Raw genomic sequence first — 21,223 nt, forward strand, 5'->3', positions numbered from 1 at the left:
TAAGAGTGGACCCCACAGATTTACTACCTAAACGATTATTTTCCCTTTTTTTTTTCAGGGGGAGGAGTAGTCCTTTTTCATGGTATATGCTTATTTGATATACATTTACTGTATATCCCGGCTTATGAAACAACTTTTGGGGTTAAAAAAAACAAATCTTTACCCAAAGGAATTTTAATGGCAGTCAATACAGATTTTCACCATTAGGAATTGGACCAATAGCAGGGGTCCACTGTATTTTATAAATTTTCTTGCAAAATCAATCATTATAAATCAAAACATCCAAACCTTTTTTTTTTTGTTTCCTTGGAGTTACCCCTCCCCAAAAAATATTCAGTTAATATTTATCTTGACAAGCACTCCTCATTTTCAAGTTGAAACCTCATTCATCTCGAACAAAGAACACATCAGGCCATGTGTAGACATGATTAGTGTTTATTTTAAAATAGTCCATCTGCAAATGGCTTTTCCATTTAAAAACAAAAACACATTTCACAGCTAGTAGCCTACATAGTAAGCAAAACCAACTTTTTTTTTTTCATTTTCTCTGTTGAGTCCCTTCAGTAGCTCTACATGGATTTGCTGTCGTAGTTAGTTCAGTAGATAGGGAGCAGAAAGGGGTGGGGTGTGGTGGTGGTGGTGGTGGTGGGGGGGGTCACAATAATGACTGAACTGTTTAATTGTAAGATCGATCGTAGTCTTCCATGTTGTGGAATTGGGAAGAATCTGTTAGTCACCGTACGGCGTATTTTAAATTCACAACCCCCCCCCAACAAAAATGCAGTTTCATAATGACTATATGGCATAAGAGATGCGCTCTTGTGACCAGAGTGAGCTGCGCATGAATACAAGGTAGAAAAATACAAGTGTTAAACAGGAGTTGGCTGCAGGGAGGGTGCGGCGGCCTTACGAGAGGACGGCGTTGGAGCGGCGGATGCCGACGAGGTTGTCAGCGCTGAGCGAACGCCTCATTGCAGCTCGACTCAGGTCTTTGTATTTGTCTTCGCACAGCCTCGAAATAGCCTGAATCAAGCGGCGGCAGAAACAACACGTGCTCATAATCGTGACGTCCCGAAATGGAAAAATTTGAAATTTTTTTTTTACTTGTATTCACACTTTTGTACTTTTGTTAATTGATTATTGTAATTTTTGTCAGATCTGCCAATATTTCAGACTCGCTTCGTCACTTTTTGACTTTAGTGTGATTAAATTATGACTCACTAAATGCATCATGTGAGTCATAAAGCGTGATGTTCACCTCGAGCTTGTGTGCCCGCTGGTTGTTGAGCGGCTCGAGCGGGAAGCTGAGGTTGTTGTCGTCGGCCAGCTGCCTCAGGTCGAAGTAGTATTTGGCGTAGACGCTGGCCGGTACGTTGATGTTGAACTGCAGCAGTTCCAGGAAGTGGCGCTCCATCTCGTTCCTGCGCAGTCGTCGGGATGAGAAAAAGCGCACAGCTCAGGCCAAGCGCGGTCAGGCAGCAGGCAGCCGACATGGCGCTTGGCACGTGGGGGTGGATGGTGCCGCATTGAGGGCTTCCTTTCTGCGCCACGTGCAAGCGTGCGAATAACTGCCTCATCCTCATAGCCTTTAATTCAATTCCTACATATCTCAGAAAAGTACGCTTTTTGGAGATTTTATTTGTATTATGATGATTAAGCAGACTTTCGTTGTGAATTCTACGTAGTACCGAAAGTGGGACGATTCGCGTTCCAAGTACTGCAAAGTTTCTCGTTAGAAGTTGAGGTGGAAAATTGCCTTTGATCTATTATTTTTTAAACTTTGGTGTCCTTGCGTTTGTGTGCCGGCGAAGTGCAGTTTTACATCCTTTTTACCGTAATTTCTGGCCTATAAGCCGCAACTTTTTTTCCACACGCTTTCAACCCTGCGTTTTATGTGGATTGCGACTAATTTGTGCATTTTTTTTTTTTTTAACGCCCGCAAGGGGGCACTCGAGCGGAAAGGGTAAGCATGAGACCGGTGGAATATATGTGCCGAGGAAGTGACTTTTACTGGTCCGGCACTGTTAGCGCGCCGCTAGCGTTAAAGTCCCTGTGGACCGTCTTTCTTTGTAAATATGTCGTGTTTCAATGTGGGCACATGCGACTTTTACACAGCTGCGGCCTATGTATGTACCAAATGGTATTTCCGTAACAAATGTACTAGGTGAGGCTTATAATCAGTTGCGCTATGTAGGTCGGGAATTACAGTACATTTTGTACATCGATATGCTTAAGCACTGTTTAACTTATTATTAGACTGGTATCATGGATCAATTACTGGCGTTACTAGCAATATTTCATTTTTTTCCCCCTGCAAAATTACACAGAAAACTACAATTTATTTCTGGTACTTGTCTGTTAACATTTCGTCCAGTAAAATAAACTTTAAATTGTATACATTTATGCAATTTATTTTTCTTGTAACTTTTTTTTGTATTTTTAATAACTTAATTTCTTGATTTTAAATTTTCCTTACAGCTACCTTTTTGCTGTAAAATTACTCAAAAATTTTCAAAAATGTTTTTTTGTGTGTTGCAAAACAGTGTACTACTATTATTACTACACAACTTTTTATTTTCTTTTAAAGTTAGCATTATTCCGTAAAGTTTCTTTCTTGTGAAATGATACATTGTAGGGTTAGGGCGTTAACCCTAACCAGTACATTTTTCTTCTTGACTATATTCTAGTCATCTTACTTTACTCCAAAACATAAAATTACAATCATTTTTTCATAATACATAAAACGGCATCCGCTATTGTAATATTTGAAGTTTATCTTGAAACATTATGTTAAAGTAACTGTATAAAGGTGATAAAACAAAAGATGGTTCTAGTCCTCATCACGTATTCGTGTGCCATTTGTGTGCCTACAGGCTCTATTTTGAATGTCCTAGTAACATAAGATGAAAAAAACCTGAAGCAGACAAACAAGAAAGAATGATGTGGGATTGATGACAAGCCCCGTCACCCTCCCTCGTCTTCATCATCATCATCACACAGCCTTCTGAGGGCACCGGTTTCCATAGAGACCGCATCCAGGTTTTTGCTTTGTTGGCCGCCAAAAGGTGGACCAAGGCCACTTTGTGTGTGTGTGTGTGTGTGTGTGGTATCCCTGGGCAACTAATGGAGTGGGCGAGAGGCAGAGGCCCATTATGTGGAAGCAGAGAGAGCACTTGAGACCCACCCTGCGTTTCTCTCCAAACAAGAAACAAACCCCTCTTCTCTTCACCCTTCCTCCACTCTAACATTAAGAGGGGGGACATGCACGCACGCACGGTCTCTATTTGTTTGCATCTCGAGGGACGTCAGTCTAACGAGGGACGGACGCATTGACAGCACTTTCTCCAGGCATAGTATGAGTAGTTCCATTTGAGTGCTCGCGATACACAGTACTACTACTTGATCATTTCATCACATCTCGGAAATGTGCTGAAAATGTTTCATTATAAGGAAATGTCACAAAAAAAGTTTCCTTAATACAACACATGTTTCATTAACAATTTTGAGGGTAGCAAGTTCTTGTCATTACTTCCAGCTGAATGTTTTCCAAACAGACTTAGTAGCTGGTGAACTGGTTCAGAACATTTTTACCAGACTTACAGGATCGGCATCAGTGCATCTCTGGAACCAAATCATTCACAGGAACTGTAGCCCAAATTAAGGAAGGCCAAGAAGAAACCAATTTTGGGTGGGTGGGGGTTTTACTACAACAAACTGTTGGAACTTCAGGTGCAATTGTGGATTTTATCTTAACACCTTGGGAACTATTTTTTAATATATAGTAGAACCACGCATATTCATGGGTTGGCATCCTCAGATCCACCTAATAATCCTGCCCCCCTCCCCAGTGGGGTAACCAAACCTTTTTTGTGTGTGGAAAGGTCTTTGTCCTCTCCACCACAATTCTAATGTCAATTATTTGCTGATTTTCAGAAATAGCAGGCAGATTGGGTCCCTGGGCGAACAGTGGAGGTCCATGGTTTTTTTTTTGGTTGCTATTTTAATTATGTATTGATTTTTTTTCTGTGTAAAGTGTAAAGTTTTCCCTCTGGAGTTTCATAGAGGACATCCTATTTATATGGTGTAGATTCAGTTTAAGGAAAATTGATCAGGACCATACATATGAAGGTACTGCCAGTTTTTTTGGGGGGGAAGGTGTCCTTGTACTTTAGATGTAAATGCCGCTGCAACACATATCTGGTACATTTTCATAGAAATTTTTTTCACACAGGAACGTGGGAAATAAAACTCCACATGGAGTGATTTTTCAGGGGCCAAAAAAACCCCCACTCTGCTAGGGGGGAGTACTTTGGAGAGATCCAGAACCTTTTACTGTGTTGGATTTGATATTTTTCCTTCCAAGAACTCCAAGTAGCCAGAAGTTAAAAGTATTTGTAGCTTTCGCGGTTGATGTGAACCAAGCATCCTCTCCAACTCACTCACATGTCCTCGACGGTGATGTCCCTGAGGATCTGGCAGTAGTCTACGTTCCACACAGCCTGGTCGTCCCACACTTTGGAGGACAACAGGATGGCACCCAGCACAATGCGCTTCCAGTTGGACGGGCAAATGTCCAGTTCGGCGTACGTCAGCAGGCGCTCCAGGTACACCTGAGCCCCAGACACCGAAACACCTTTCACTACTTAGACAGCTGACTTACAATCATCAACATTATTGTTATCGTCACTATTATTAAATACAAACAGCCTGCAGGAAATCAGAAGCAACGTGTTGAAATGGGGAGGGGAAATCACGCAGGGTTCTCCTGCCATCAGGTGGCCACAAGTTACAAGTCTTGTACTTTGCACACTGACACTCTAAAAGTGATTGTCAAAAGTGGGAGGTGGGCTCCCTCTACTGGTACAATTGGCATACTCAAGGTGCAAATTTGCACCAGCTTCAACTTTTTTAATCCAGTACAGTACATTTGCTAAGTACAGTTTGGTTGGGTTTCTTTTCACTTTAAGAACGACATATTTGTAATCGATCATTTAGAAAACCTTGGTATAGAGCTCGTGCACCAACGTCACCGAAGTCATGTGACTGGTTGGAGACGGCACGAAAATATGTCACCCAGAGTTTTGTCCGATAGCGTTAAACATTTAGAAGGTGATAATAAACGAAGGTATGTGGAAAAATGAGAGAGACTTGGCAGAGAGGACCCATATTTAATGCCGAAGCCGATGGTGACGTCACGTGCACAAGCTCTATAGACGTTTTGCTCATTTAAAAAAAAAAAAAAAAACAAAAGGCAGAATTATGACTTCAAAATACAAGTAATGGTAGTATACCTTATTCTACTATTACAATTTTATCTTCATAAAATTATAACATTCATGTCATCTTTACACTACCCATATAAAACCACAACTTTTTCTCTCCCAATATCTTAACTTTTCTTTCGATATCGTCACTGTTCTTGGAATAGTTTCATTTTATTCAGGTATTAACACAAAGTTATTTTAATTACTTACCCTTCCAAAATAAGATTTTATTTTTTAAAGTTTTTTTTTTTTTACTTTTACTGTAATTCTTGTAAGTCACATACTCGCATAAAATAAGTAAAAAAAATAAAATTAAACATCCTGATGAGAGTATTTGATATTATCAGGGTTTCTTTTTTTTTCCTGTTCTTGTAAACATATCACATTTTTTGAATATTTGCACTCTATTTGACTTTTTTCCAGGTATAAATTCTCTGAATATTTTTACAGTATTTTATGACTTTCACACACCCCACCCCCGGTAAAAGTTTTTGGGAACATCATGTAATGTTATGACTTAATATATTTGTAATAAAGAAAGAGAAAAGCAATAAACACAATGTGCACTCACAAGTGTGACGATGGCACATTCGGCAGTGAGTTGTGCAGCACTGAAGAGTGTCCTGACAAAGCGATAGATGATTTTGTGCTCGGGGTCCGTGCAGGAGTAGTCATCCGGCACCGCCTCTCTCTGCATGCGCGTGTGTGGCAAAAATACATAATGGCTTGATAATTGTGTTTGCCGTATATGCCGGTTGAGACATGCATTAGAAGTGTCACTGGACTCACTGATAAAGGATGCAGCTTCTCATCAAAGATGTCCAGAGAGCGGTCCGAATCCCTGCACAACGCACATCAAGGTTAGCGCACAAACTCACATTCATTATTGCACCCTGCTTTACATGCCAGGTACCTAAATTCCGTGCACTACTTTACTAACGGCTACATGTTTACAGATAATAGTGCAGGTTCAGTACATAAAGGGGTGTCCCGAGGCAACATTTTCACAACTGATATCTCAATAGCAGCCTAAGTATTTGCCAGTACTGCTATTGAGAGCAATCAGATATGATCAGCATAGATCCTTTTTACTTTATTTTGTAGTATGAAAGGTTGGGAAAGGCTTCAAATGATATAACAAAGTTGCGTACATAAAAAACCTATTAATGACTTACTACTGGGGTACATACATTTTAACCAGAAACATAATACACAAAATCTAAATTCCCCAAAAATTAAAAGATCCTGAAAAGTAACCTCAATAAAATCATATAGAAACAAAATTTACAGTATATTTTTTAAGAGCTAAATATTGCAACTATCATGCAGAACTTCACAATATGGATTTGGTACAGTTGTAAAGGAGAAAATAAAGAATTTCAGGAAGATATCGTTTGTCCCGTGCCCAAGAAGCACAAAAACTAGTAGCGTCACAAAGTATGGTTAAGCTGCGTGCGCTGAGCTATGGGTTAGTATTCTCTCTCCAATTCTAAAGTCCTTACACACACTTCTAATCAGCTTTCGAGGACTTCCTTAATTCCCACTGCATAATACGCCAACAAGCATTATGCAAAAAAATGCTCAACTTGAAAGAAATAATGGATGTGGCAACGAATAGATTGCTCAATTCGCACCAGATCTCTTCAAAGACGCCCACATCTGGATAACATTGACAGTGACTACTCTGAGTTATTGTTGCACACTGATGTCAAATGGCTTAATCAAGGCAAATTACTGCAAAGATTTTTAGAACAACTCACTCAGAGGAAAAGTACAAAAAAATTCAATTCACGATTTTATTCCCCCCTCCTCCTTACTTTGTTACTTTTTGCAGCTAATTTGACTTTCTCCTAAGAAAACAGTAAATGCAAATGACAGAAAATTTAAGTGGCTCATAACTTTAGTGACATGGAAAGTGGCCGCTTCATTGATTGGCCTCCATTTTCATTAGAGTGATGCCTTCGATAAATGATTCCACCATGTTAAGATGGTTTTTATGGGGTGTTTTTTGGTTCTAGTGGTCATGTCCTCCTGACATTGCTCCGACTCAACTCCATGTTGACGTTTTCTATAAAACAAATTTGCTGTTTTTTGTTGCAATGGGCTTTTAACAGATTCAACAGTGTGTAGTTACTTATTTTACACCTATCGCTGCACTTCAGTTGTTTTGAATTGTGGGGAATAATCGCCCAGGCCTAACTATGAGTACTTCAAATATGGTGCTCATGACAGTGGCTGACTGTGCCAATCCCTGAAGGGACAAAGCAAAAAAATCATCACAACAAGCAGTAGTGTGTCTGGATTTACCTGTTCTTGATGTGGTAGTAGATTGCTAAAGTGACACTGGAGGAAGACAAAAGACATGAAAGTAAATTGTGTGTCTTGAATCTTATTCTATATCATATTCCTGATGTATGAGTCACACAGTCACCATTTGATTGTGCTTTTGAGGTTGGGCTGGCTGACGGTGCTGTCGTCGATGAAGATGGTGGAGCATGAACTATACTTCTTGGACAGCGGCCCGGGAGACACCTGCGCAAGCGCAAGCACACCCACACACAATAGTTCAATTATTTTTACATCAGCATGACAGTTAGGGGTATACACTGTACGTACTGGTACGTTATGAAATTAGATATTCACACAGAAAGATTTTGTAAATGTTTATTTACATATCTTGTTTCCAAACAGTGACTGTAACACAGCACTAAAACGGCTCAAACATCACAGGACATATTCATCATCCTCCTGTTCACTGAAACCATTAAAATCGTCGTCTTCAGAATCGGAGTTGAAGACCTTCAGAAAGTCTCTGTTACACACTGTTTCAGTCTGTATCACTCCCAATGTCATTTTCATCTCGAGTTACCGCAGAAGTTGTGCCGTCCTTCTCACATAGCAAGTCCATCCTTTTAATTCTTTGGTGATGATAGATCGTTTCACGCTGCCCCATATGAATAAAATCCACTGGCAGACCTCAGAAAAGGAAGACCTTAGCATGGAGCCAATTTTGATGAAAGATTTTAAATTAATTAAAATAAAAATATATTTTTCGTTTGTGCGTGTCGTGCTGCATCCTGTTTTGAAGGGACCAAAAACTAGCAGTCATCTTTTACACAAGGTAGCAGTAGCTTGATCTTCTATGTGCAATTGAGGTATATTCTTCTTCTATGCACAATTGAGGTAGCTTAAACTTCTTCTATGCACGCTGAAAGCAAATTCTTCGTCTTCTTCTGTACATTGGAGGAAACTGTGCATACCGAAACCCAATTGCATTACAAGGAACGACCGTGTAACCCTAACCTAACCATTTTGTCAAATTTTGTGGTACTTTTAAACTCAAACGCGCAAGCAACAAAAAAAAAACTATTCTATCCACATCGTTACATATTTCGCAGGGTTCACAGTGCCTGAAAAAAGTAGAGGCTTGTCGTCCGGAAAATACCATATATCTTCAAGAAAGATTAACTATTAAGAGTAACATAATACTTCTCCAAGATTAAGTAAAAATAACATTTAAGAAAAAAGTACCAGTATGAGTTAAAATACAACAACAAGTACAAATGACTTTTGGGAAAATAACTTTTTTTTTTTTTTAATTAACAGATTTACACCTTATTTTCCTGAGAAAGAAAGAAAAAATATATTTAGTTTCTTCCCTCATGAAAAACTAGTAGGATTACACGGAAGTTTCATGAGGCGTAAAAAAAGTGTTTTTTCTTTTTTGCCAAGACAGTTGCAATATTACAAGAATTAAGATGTCTTTTAAAAGAAAAAGTTGATTTTTTTTTTCCATGGAAAAAAAACAAGGAAGAATGTTGTAGTAGTACAATATTCACACAGTAACTTGCAGGGACAAATATAATCATATATCATTATTGAGACAAAAATGTTTTTTTTTTCCCCACCTCAATAAAAGTGATATAATCTTACATGAAAAAACAGCCAATTTTGAAAGAAGCTTCCATATTTCAAGGAGTTACAGTAGAGTCAATATTAGAGAATAAAAGTGTTGACATCTTTTTAACACACTGACCATTGTTCTTCAAAAGTTACTTGTGGAAAGTTAAAGCTTTTATGTTGGTCACAATTTGACGGCAAACAGATGACGGGGAGAAAACTTACATGACTGACATGGTTGATGTGGTTACTTTTCCTCCGGTCACGCACTGTAGCCAAAACAAAATGCATTATGTAATAATTCAAGTCAGTCACATACATACATACAAACCCAAATTCTAATAAATTTGGGATGTTGTGTAAAACAAATATAGAATGCAATAATTTGCAAATCCTTTATCCCATACACTATTAAAGGTCCCAGTCATTCAGTGTTGTTTTTTTTTTTTCCCATCTTGACACTTGCTATATGTGCAGAGGTTCCTCCAAATTCTCTGAATCTTCAGATGAAATTATGAACTGTAGATGACGACATCCCTTAATTCCTTGCAACTGTCTGTTGAGAAACATTTTCAAACAATTGGACTATTTGCTCAGCCAGTGTTTCACAAAGTGGCGAAAGTCACCCCATTCTTGCTTGTGAACTGTGAACATTTTGGGGATGCTCCTTTCATACCCAATCATGACATTCACCTTTTTGCAATTTACTCTTTTACCCATGGAATGTTCCAGCAAGTGTATTTTGAGCTACCTCAACTTTCCCAGTCTGCTGTTATCCCTGTCCCACCTTTTTTTTTTAAATGTGTTGCAGGCATCAAAATCCAAATGAGAGAATAAGTGCAAAGTCTATCAGTGCGAATATTATATAAATATAACCAAATATACATGGATTAAATTGAATATAAATTGGAAATGATTTGCAAATCATTATATATATATATATTTTTAAACATTTTATGTCCCAACCTCACTTGAAATTGGGTGTCGTCCATAAATGTGATATGTGAAGTAGAATATGTGGGGCAGCAAACTGCATGAGCTCACCGTCGGTCTGGGACTTGCTAAGGAAGATTGTGCTGGCTCGGGCGTGGTCTGACGGGTTGGACTCCAAGGCCAGCTCTGAAAGAAAAAAAAATATATAAGAATTCATCACAACCAAAAGAAAAAAACAGCAATATTTAAAATATACTATCCATCCGTCCATCCATTGTGATCCATGTCACCTCACAAGGGTGACAGGAGCTATCTTCGGGGAGGAGGCGGAGTACATCCTGAACTGATCGTCAACCAATTCCAGGTCACAGATACAGAAACAACCATTCACACTTTATACCAGTGGACAATTTAAAACAATCAATTAACCCTCCTATGATGTTTTTGGAATGTGGAAGGAAGCCAGAGTACCCAGAGAACACCACGCAGGCACATGGAGAACATGGAAACTCAACACAGGTGAAGTCCATTTGAACCTGGATCCTCAGAACTATGAACCAGATGAGCTAACCAGTCAGTCAAAATATACTAAGCATAATCAAAATGTGAATTTTTATATAGCACACTATTTTTAAGAACAAATTGGGAAATAAGTGTTATATTACCCAGGAATTGAATCCACTGTGGAACAGACAAGAATTATATGACTGAAGCACCAAATGGTTAGCAGCACTCAATACTGTTGACAGCTACAATAAAGGCTACAACTAGAATAATTTGATCAGTGTTAGAACAAATACACAGAGGCTATTACCTACCACCATGGTTACAAGCAACAGAGAAATGGCCAAGCAGAACAACCAGAGGTAAGCTAGCAACACAAAGTGCAACAACTGGCATTGAGAAACCATCAGCTAGTCGAAGGGTTGGCAACCTTAGAGACCAAGAGCCCAAGAAAAAGAAAATTAACGGTGAGAAAAAGAGTTATGACAGCCACAGAAATGTAAAATGTCACTCACACAATTTCCAATTGTTCGTTCTGTAAATGTCTGAATTCTGCTTCAGTTTCTTTTTTTTTTTAAACCACAATGTATTGTGAGATGCTCAACTGATTTGGATTATTCCCATGTTCCTGAATGTAAACCAGACTCCGGTGTCTTCAGGGTCTATGACTTTCAACAGTCATATCAAAGCAATTACTAAAACTGCCTTCTACCATCTTAAACAAAGATCCAGAGTGAAGGCTTGCACGTGTCAAGCAGCAGCCAGCTTTTCTCTCAAGTAGGCTTGACTATTGTAATGGTCTTCTGACTGGACTCCCCAAAAAGAGCATTAAACAGCTGCAGCTCATTCAGAATGCTGTAGGTCGGGTTCTGACGAGAACAAAGAAATTAGAGCATAAAACTCCAATTCCAAAGTCTTTACACTGGTCTCCATTCAGGTTTAGAAGAGATTTTAAAGTTCTGCTACTGGTTTATAAATCATTGAAATGGTTGAAATGTTTTATTTCTTTGTATTTAAATATCTTTAATCGTGTAAATCAGTTACCTTGTGTATGAAATGTGCTATACAAATAAATTCTCTTGGCTTCATAGGGTTGCATTTATTGACAGAATGAATTGTTAGAGAACACTTTTTTTTCCACATGCAAACAAAACATTTTGAAAAAAAGGCGCTTGGTTGACATTTACTTTCAAATAAAGGTCTCAATGTCTGTTTGAGTCGGCATTCATGAAATTAAATACAAACTTAAATTATCCACCTACCAAAAAGGCCGTCTGCTTCTGTGTTACGTCATCATTTTAGAGTGGATGGCGTGTTCAGTCAGCTGACAACTTGAATTAAAAAGCAGAACTTCACTTAATAAAGTAAAAATATATATTTGTAAAATAATAGCCTATTAAAATGTTTATTTTACCTGGTCGAGATTTTTGCTCCTGAACCTCAGCTTACAGCATCGGCACATCAGGGCTGCAGAAGTCACCTTCATTTTCTCACACGATAGTAAGTGGTCATCTGTGAGGTGGGAGCGATGTTTATTTTTAATGTAGTTCATGTATTATAGCACGTAGGATTAGCATTATGTTCCGTTTTCTTTACAAAGGTTTCTTTTCTTGGATTTATCCATAGATTGCTGACCGGAGGTCAAACAGGGTGCGTAGTGAGTTCAGTACCATGTTATAATGTGAGAAAGGTTACTGAGGGAGGACTAATTTAACACATTTTAATGTGCACTCTGTCACATTTAATTGCAAACTTGATCACATTATAAACATGAAACCGATCATGTTAAAATGTGAAATCTATATTTTACTAAACCTTGGGGCAACAATATGGTTCCATAGTGACGCATATTTTGTACAAAACAAAAAACAAAAAAAAAAAACCTGACATTTCACCTCACCATTTTAACCTCACCACAATCAAATTCTTTCGCATTTGAAAAACAAAAAAATATGTATAAACTAATTAAAACTGACCATTTATTTTCAAAAGAAAGATCAACATGTAGCTCTTGAGTCACAGGTTAGACCCGTGAAACTAACAATGGGGATCCCATTGCCATAGGTGAGCACCATTAGCAACTTCCCACCTTCAAAATGGCCTTCATTTTGTAGCTTTCATGGCTGTTTGATGTCATTATTCCACAGTATTGCTTCAGCTCAAACCAAACAAGCCACGGTGTGCCAACAACCACATTCAAGTGTACAGGCATGTCATTCTAGCTACGCAAACATGACTCGCTGAAAGGAATGTTGGCAGACACGCTTGAATGCACTATGACCATTCAAACAGGTGGCCTCCAGCCTGACTGTGAAAACCATAGAGCGAGAAGCTGAACTTGCAGCAACATAAACAATTGCTTCTATCATCGACAGCCAGTCATACGTTATCACCTGACTTGCTCAAGACTGGCAGTCAGGTCAACAACACAACTCTATAGTAACTTGTTCAATGGTCACAGTCTGAAGCCCTGAACAAGCATGAGGAAGCCCCTTCATACTAGCCACACAAGTAGACCAACTTTTTCCAGTTGGTTGCACCAGCTCATGATTTGGTTGCACAGATTTTTGGCGAGGTACAACACCCCTATCCCTGCATATATTTGTGTTTGAAATCTGTCCACCCATCCATTATCTGAGCTGCTTGTCCTCAGAAGGGTCGCAGGAGTGCTGGAGCCCATGCCAGCCATCTTCAGGCAGGAGGTAGGGTACACCCTCAACCACTTGCCACCCAGATCACAGGGCACATACAAACAAGCAACCATTTGCACTCTCAATCACACCACAGGGAATCATCCATAGTAATGAACTGCTAACAAAATGCATACCTGATCAACCGTAGTCATGCATGATGAAAATTGTCTGGAATGGTAATCACTAGCCAAAATGTCATATCAATTACAAAATATTTTTTAACGTGTGTATTAACTTTAGTTTAACTCTAGAGAACAAAAAACATCCAAATCATCTTTGAAAATTGTGACCCCATGGGTTCTCTAGGGTTTAACAACATCCCATTTAGATAAAGAAAAATAAACAGTTGATGAAATATATATTTTAAATAAAGGTAGTATTAATAGATACAGTGCACACAGCATAAAAAATGTATATGGAAAAAAGTTTTTAATTTTTTTTTTTTTTCCTGAACAATACAACAGGCACTCTGCGGTACGTGATTATAGGACCAAAGCCACTGTCTCCAAGCTGGAAAAAATTGGGTGATGGCTAGAAGCCTAAAAAGAAATTTGTACTTAAATGGACAAATATCTATGTAAATTGTTACTTAGTTTTAAATTGAGCAAAGACCATGCTTTAGAGAGTGGGCAGTTACCTGTATGAAAACACCAAAGGCATGAAAAAGGTGACACAGGGAAGATTAAAAAAAAAAAAAAAAAAATGGAGGGAGGGTCTGGAGCAGGGGTTAGGAACATTTTTGACAGAGAGCCATAAATGCCAAATATTTTAAAATGTAATTTCAAAAGAGCCGTACAATATTTTAAAAAATAAATACAGGTGAATTTGCGCATTTACTGTATGTACAGTGAAAAAAGATGTATTTGAACACCCTGCTATATTGCAAGTTCTGCCACTTAGAAATCATGGAGGGGTCTGAAATTTTTATAGTAGGTGCATGTCCACTGTGAGAGAGATAAAGAAAAATCCAGAAATCACAATCTATGATTTTTTTTAAACGATTTATTTGTGTGATACAGCTGCAAATAAGTATTTGAACACCTGTCTTCTTCTTCTTTCGGCTTGTCCCGTTAAGGGTCGCCACAGCGTGTCATCTTTTTCCATTTAAGCCTATCTCATGCATCCTCCTCTCTAACATCCACTGTCTTCATGTCCTCCCTCACAACATCCATCAACCTTTTCTTTGGTCTTTCTCTCGCTCTTTCTCCTGGCATTCTGACCCTCAAAGACCTGTTAGTTCGCCTTTAAAGGTCCACCTCCACTCCATGTATTATCCTGAATCAGAATCACCTGTGTGAGGTCGTTAGCTGCATAAAGACACCTGTCCACCCCATACAATCAGAAAGACTCAAACTTGTAACATGGCCAAGACCAAAGACACCAGAGACAAATTTGTACAACTCCACACGGCTGGAAAGGGCTACAGAAAAATTGTCAACGTGTGGAAAGGGCTACAGAGAAACTGCCAAATAGATTGGTTAAAAAAGGTCCACTGTTGGAGCAATCATTAGAAAATGGAAGAAGCTCAATCGGAGTGGAGCCGCATGCAAGATATCACCTCGTGGGGTCTAAATGATCTTTAGAAAGGTGAGGAATCAGCCCAGGACTATACGACATGACTTGGTCAATGACCTGAAAAAAGCTGGGACCACCATTTCCAAGGTGACTGTTGGTAATACACTGAGACGTCACGGTTTGAAATCACGCATGGCACAGAAGGTTCCCCTGCTTAAACCAGCACGTCAAGGCCTGTCTTGAGTTTGTCAATGACGATTTGGATGATACAGAGGAGTCATGGGGCAAGGTTTTGTGGTCAGATGAGACCAAAAATTTAACTTTTTGGTTATAATTCCACAAACCATGTTTGGAGAAAGGCGAACATCATTCCAACTGTGAAGCATGTGGGTGGTAGCATCATGCTTTGGGGGACTGAACTATATTCAGGAGAGGATGACCGCGCCCATGTACTGGGAGATTTTGGTGAACAATAAATTTCTCCCAGTCAGAGCATTGAAGATGGGTCGTGGCTGGGTCTTTCAACATGACAATGGCCCGAAGCACACGGCCAGGAAAACCAAAGTATATAATATAATACAATATAGGTTTTTACCTTAGATTCTGCCGCCTATGTAATTTTTGCACAGTCTTCTTCTTTTTGTTGTGCCATGAATAACGACCTTAACGGAGGCAAGGTAGGGCTGCAGTTCTTTAGAAATCATCCTTAGTACCTCCTGGATGAGTCATTGCTGTTCTCTTTGCGTGATCTTTATAGGCCACACACACCTAGGAAGTTTAATAACTGATCCATGTTTTCTCCATCTGAGGATAATGGCTCTCCCTATGGTTCACTGGAATCCTAAAGCTTTGGAATAGGACTTTGCAATCCAGTCGGGTTGGTTGATATGGGCAAATAAAAGAATCTTAATGAAATTTACAATAACGATAATTTGACAAGATCCTATTTAAGTTTTAAATTATTTTTTTTTTCCACACAGGGCCATGTCACAGTCATATTTTGAATTTTTCACAATAAATAAAACAACTTAAAAGCAGCATTTAATATCACCTCAGTTCAAAAGTATTTATGAGATTTGAAAAATTTGAGAATTTCAGAAGTGGGCCAATACTTTTTTACATAACTGTAAATAACATTAAAAATCTTTGGTGGAAAATACAAGTCAATTAATTTTGAATGTCATATAATTGTAAGAGGTTTAAAAACTGGACAGAGTGGTCTAAATTATCTTCGGGGGTCAGGGGGAGTCTATAATTATGTTTTCCATGGGCCCCCAAATGACCAGCTCGCTACATATGGCCCTGCTTTGAGCCAGCGCCACCGCTTGGCATGACAAGCAAAGTGGGATTAGGGGCTTGGCACTGATCGAGAAGACAGCTGGCCTTCGGGAAGGGCAATTGTAATTCACCAGCACGGCGAACATGGGCAGTATTCACTTCTCATCTGAGAATGAAGTTGTATTTTCCTGAAATAGTCTTTGCATGAAAAAACTTATATTTTTAAATATTTTTTCTGAGATGTTAATAAAAGCATTAAAATTATTTTTGAGGTAAAGGGTAATTATGGAAATCACAAACCAGTTGCAATACTAACAACTCATGAGAATAAAAGTTTGAAATTAATCACATAAAATGTGGTAATCCAGCAATAATAAAGCCATATTTTTTTAAGAATATTTAAAAAGTAGATCTAATTTCATCAAGAAAAAAAAATGGAACCATATATTTGCTAAATTCTCTCAACCATAGCACCAGGTAAAATTTGGTAACAATATATATTGAGATTACAATTAAAAAAAGTTCATTTTCATTAATAAAAAATTACAGAAAAGAAAAAAAAAGTGATTTTTAAAAAAAAAAAAAAAAAAAAATAGATTTTTCAGGGATTCATTTATGCACTTCCAATTCCATTATTGATACAGTTTATGAATGACATTCCTTATAGATTCTAAGTGGGTCATATTCCGTTAACTATCAGAGGACAAAGATTTGTTTTTTCTTGATAACTCTAGAACCCCTTTACAAAATCTGTCATTTTGAAGTGATTATATGACAGATGAATAGCAGTTTTGTAGGCGGGGGGGGGGGAGAACTAGCTAAATATGATGCAGAATGCACCTTCCAGTCTTCGTCTCTTTCCAGTGGTGTGACATCACACAAGGCAAACATCCTGTTCTTTCTGCGTTGTGTGCTATTTTTCCATGATGTTGTTCCCATCCTTATATATTTATAGATTTAACAATGTCCTGATGGTTTATTCCGTGACATTTGGTTGTACAAATGGTTCAGGCTGTTTATTTTTTTGGTTTTCCAAGTGAAGAAGGAATACCTGACCAGTGGATAGTGGAAGTCACTCGACAAGGGATGCAACATTCTCAGCTATGGGTATCTAGCAAACATTCCAAACTCCTGTCCCGATCACTTCAAACAGGCTTATTTTGTGGAAGTATTGGATACATGACGGTAGTTAGCCAGGGGCTGAAATCATCTGAGGTGCCAACTATTTTTCCTACAGCCATTGGGACTTCCACCACCAGCAAGATCTAAATCTCTCAGCCACCACAATGCAGCAGTAAAACCCTGCAGACAATAGCTGAGGCTTTCCTTGTAAATAACTATGACTATTATGCTTCCTATGCATTTAGGAGTAGGAAAAAAAATTGCACCTCTAGAGTGGGATTATTTCAAGCCATGACTGCATAAAAAGACATGCTATTTACATACCATCACATGGAGCTAGTAGCACACTGTTGTGCAGCTGCGCCTTGCCTGCTCGTCATCACTGTCAGGTTCCGACCTGAACAGCTCAAACATGTATGCTTTGACGATGCCAGGTGCAGTTGGGTACTCCTGTATGTCGAAACCTCTTCCTCTACATACTCCAACACGTTGCTCACCATTGCGTAAAGTGTGTATTTTGCAGTGTTTGACGATTGTTGCCATTGCAGTGTACAGAGTAACCACACCACAGTGTCTTAAGTGTTGGTTATGTTCAGGAAGGATTTGATTAGTTTAAAAAAAAAAAATTACAAAAAATAAAGAATAAAAAAAAAAAATTTTTTTTTTGCTAAGCTATGGTCAAAAACTTGCTTGAAGTTCTCTGCATGTTTGACATAACATCTAAACAATGCAAATATGAATTTTATCTGACCGCATAACGTCTTTGTCATTTGACTTTTAAAGCCCAAGTGTCATCCCTATAAACATTCTCAAATAGATATTGTAATGAAAAATACATAACATTATTCACTTCAATGTCTATACGAAAAAATAAATGTGAGCGGAGAACACGTCATCCATGCGCAAAGTTGCAGAAGTGTCATTCTACGACATCCAAGTGGTCTCCATATTTGCTGGATCCTCTGTCCGTGACGTCACCCGGACATTCACCAATGAAAACACGCGGTGCACCCTAACTATGGGAGACAAACGCCCCTTTCTGACACGGAAGCTCTTTCCGAAAAGGAGAATACCACACAACCGAGTGAAGTTACCGGGGCAATTTTACACTATTGTTTTGAGCCATATTCAGATGATATGCGATCACGGCCAAACCGCATCCCCGTCCGATCCACTTCAGCGGTGGAGATGAGCCAACACGGATGAGCCGGCGGTGTGGCTTATGACAGAGCCGAGCCATCCTGATTTAGGGGGGTGTTCACAGACGCCGCAGTACTGAGCAACACAGTCGAGCCGGGGCGCTTTATGCGGGCAGGCAGCTGAGTGAGGCATTCTCGGCTTGGTTCTTCAGAGCTGCCCCCATCCCTGAAGCCCGACGCGCAGCCATTGCAGAAGCAGTGACCGCCGAACGCGGCGCGGCTGATTTTTGGCACCGTGGGGGCATATAATGGAGCCGAGCTGTGCTGCTTTTAGCGGGGATGTTCAAAGCCGCCGCAGTACTTGTTGAACACCGTCGAGCCGGGGCGCATTACTGCCTACCTGTTATTTGGAACCCACGAAGCTCTCGTCCTCTGCACCCATGCAATCCATTTTCACAACGGACCAGGTCTCTTGCAAACTTATGAAGGCTAAATCCATTCTCCCAAGTGTTCAAGCAATGTCCGGCAATGCAATGAGCAGGAAGGACAACACGAAGGAACAACGAGCTACCTTCCTGGAGGTAAAACTAATGGAAACAAACGAGTCCACGAGGGGGCACCGCTGTCCTTTACGTCACTTCCTGCTTCTTCTCAAAAACAAATCCCTGAGAGGATTTTCATGGCGGAGTTACAAAAAGCTCTATATGTCAAAATCATGTTTTGTGGTGAAAAAATGCATGGGCCCATACTGGCTGACGTTTTTTCATTAATAACACTAAAAAAAAAAATTCATGACAGGAGCCCTTTAAGGACACAAGTCATGCCTATCTTCTTCTTTTTCTTTCAGTCTGTCCCTTTAGGGGTCGCCACAGCGTGTCATCTTTTTCCATTTAAGCCTATCTCATGCATCCTCCTCTCTAACAGCCACTGTCTTCATGTCCTCTCTCACAACATCCATCAACCTTTTCTTTGGTCTTCCTCTCGCTCTTTTGCCTGGCTATGAGACCAAATACAAAAAGCCTTAAAAAAAAAAAACATTAACAAGCAAAATATATATTTTTTTAAACATAACTTTATCTTCAGTCAAAGTGTTCAGTTAAAAACTCACAATGAGGAGTAAAAAGCCCTATATTTGAGACTTTAAAGTGTTTTGTGTTAGGATAAAAGTCACGAGAATAACAATTTTCAACTTAATAATGAGAGTAAAAATCTATACATTTCGCCCAAACGCAAAATGGGTAAAACTGGGCCGAGCCCGCAAGCCACCCATTCCAAATAAACAAGATAAAAAGTAAAAATAGCAAAAGCAAAATTGACGAACCGTCTGGGACTTCTCTGTCGCTGATGTGCTGCAGGTATGGGGCGCTGTTGTCGTCGCTGACTTCCGTGCTGGTGAGGAATTCCTCCAGCCGCTCGGCCGGCTGCCTGGACGGCAGCTTGGGGCTGGACTCCGGGGAGACGCAGCATGACACAGTGTTTCCCATGCCGGAGGCCCGCCGGGAGGCTGTGTGCGCTCAGTGTCCCAAAATGGTCCAAATGCTGGCAACCCTTCGCAGCTCTACACACCGGGGCTCAGTGTCAGCATTCCAGTTAGCTCATCATGCTAAACGGACGCCGTCCGCCAACTCCCAGCGACGGCATTTCCCTCGGCCATTAGCGGGGGAAGCAGCAGGAGCCAACAAGTTCAGTTACTCGTAGGCCGATGAGATGGATGAAAATGACTACTTACTCCGTAAAAAGGAAGCCAGTGGTTAAAAACGTCCCCCAATCTCGCTCATTCATTCATTGCGCTAGCGAGCTTGCAACTTCGGGGAACTTTTAATCACCTAAAATACTATACTCACTTGTATGAAGGAAACAAACAGATTTACCCAAGTAATTTTAGTATGGTCCACGGTTAAACGTGGCTAAACTGGTTATAGCGACTTTCCAACCAATGTCCTACTGGGCTAGCACAATAAATCCAGCCCGGGGGTTCTGCGGCCTTTCGTCGACTCCAGCCAGTAAGTCAGTCAGTGAAGTCTTCCACCGCGAGACAACCTTTCTAAATAAAATCAAAAGTATAAAACTAAATGCATATCGACACGTTATGTCGCTACACGGGCTTCATCCGACTTTGCAGAGTTGCAGATGTCCTCTCGGGCTAGCGAGAATAATCCAGACCGAGGTTTCAACGGCCTAGCCCAACCAACAGAGGGAAATCCAACACCGCATGACAACCTATCGAAATCTAATTAAATCCTCGAGGTATTCTCTTGGTATCCCATCTTACAAGCAACTTGAGTAACTCCTTCAGACCCCGTCCTCGTTGTTTGTGGGCCGTACAGGTCACATAATGGCCATCTTTAGCTAGCTAGTTATATCGCAGTAGCAGCGCATTGCAATGATTTCCATTTTGTCCCGCCTACTCAGGATTTCAAATGATTGTATTGGCTGAGGAATCACAACAATTTGTTTCCCAGGCCCCCTATTGGTTGAAACAGCTGCCCTTTACATGGTGTTGACAATGACGCTATATTCGTGGCGTCACACCCTTTTTTCGCAAATCACTCCACTATCAATTCCCCTAAAATACTGGATAAACAAACGTTATTTTAAATGTTTAAAGCAGAAATTAGTTTTGCCCCCTTCACGCAGCAAAAATACAGAAATACATTAAAACACAAGTACAATGTCTACAATTTTGTTTCATGAAAATAAAATTTAGATTTTTCCCTGTTGAAAAATCCCGATAAGAGAAAAGGTGATTTTTATTTCACGATAGAAAATATTACAAGATCATATTTCTTGTTTGTGCTTTTTCGAAAATAAAATTTAATGACGAGTCCTATTTTTCCAAGTTGAAGAATTCTTCATCTTGGAGGATTTTTACTTA

General features: G+C 39.6%; 1 protein-coding gene across 1 annotated transcript; it reads right to left on the minus strand.

Annotated features, from left to right (window-relative positions):
- Window positions 1–419: 419 nt before the first annotated feature.
- Window positions 420–20,753, minus strand: ccnyl1 (cyclin Y-like 1). The gene is made up of 10 exons (XM_061842179.1): window positions 19,670–20,753; window positions 10,209–10,283; window positions 9,390–9,433; window positions 7,696–7,796; window positions 7,572–7,607; window positions 6,054–6,105; window positions 5,836–5,955; window positions 4,444–4,610; window positions 1,259–1,421; window positions 420–1,023 (listed from the first exon to the last, which is right to left on the minus strand). Exons 1-10 carry the CDS (start codon window positions 19,830–19,832, stop codon window positions 907–909), a joined length of 1,038 nt encoding a protein of 345 aa, XP_061698163.1. The 5' UTR covers window positions 19,833–20,753; the 3' UTR covers window positions 420–906.
- Between the last annotated feature and the right edge of the window lie 470 nt (window positions 20,754–21,223).

Source organism: Syngnathoides biaculeatus, chromosome 14 (genome assembly GCF_019802595.1).
Source record: "Syngnathoides biaculeatus isolate LvHL_M chromosome 14, ASM1980259v1, whole genome shotgun sequence".
Lineage (NCBI taxonomy): Eukaryota > Metazoa > Chordata > Actinopteri > Syngnathiformes > Syngnathidae > Syngnathoides > Syngnathoides biaculeatus.

What these genes read in the sequence shown, in the direction of transcription:
- ccnyl1 (XM_061842179.1), bottom strand. Translation starts at nt 19,832, where the DNA reads ATGGGAAACACTGTGTCATGCTGCGTCTCCCCGGAGTCCAGCCCCAAG. An exon ending in CTCAAAAGCACAATCAAATG is followed by an intron (nt 7,608 to 7,695) that starts GTGACTGTGTGA and finishes GTCTTCCTCCAG; the next exon opens with TGTCACTTTAGCAATCTACT. An exon ending in AATGTGCCATCGTCACACTT is followed by an intron (nt 4,611 to 5,835) that starts GTGAGTGCACAT and finishes TCTGGGGCTCAG; the next exon opens with GTGTACCTGGAGCGCCTGCT.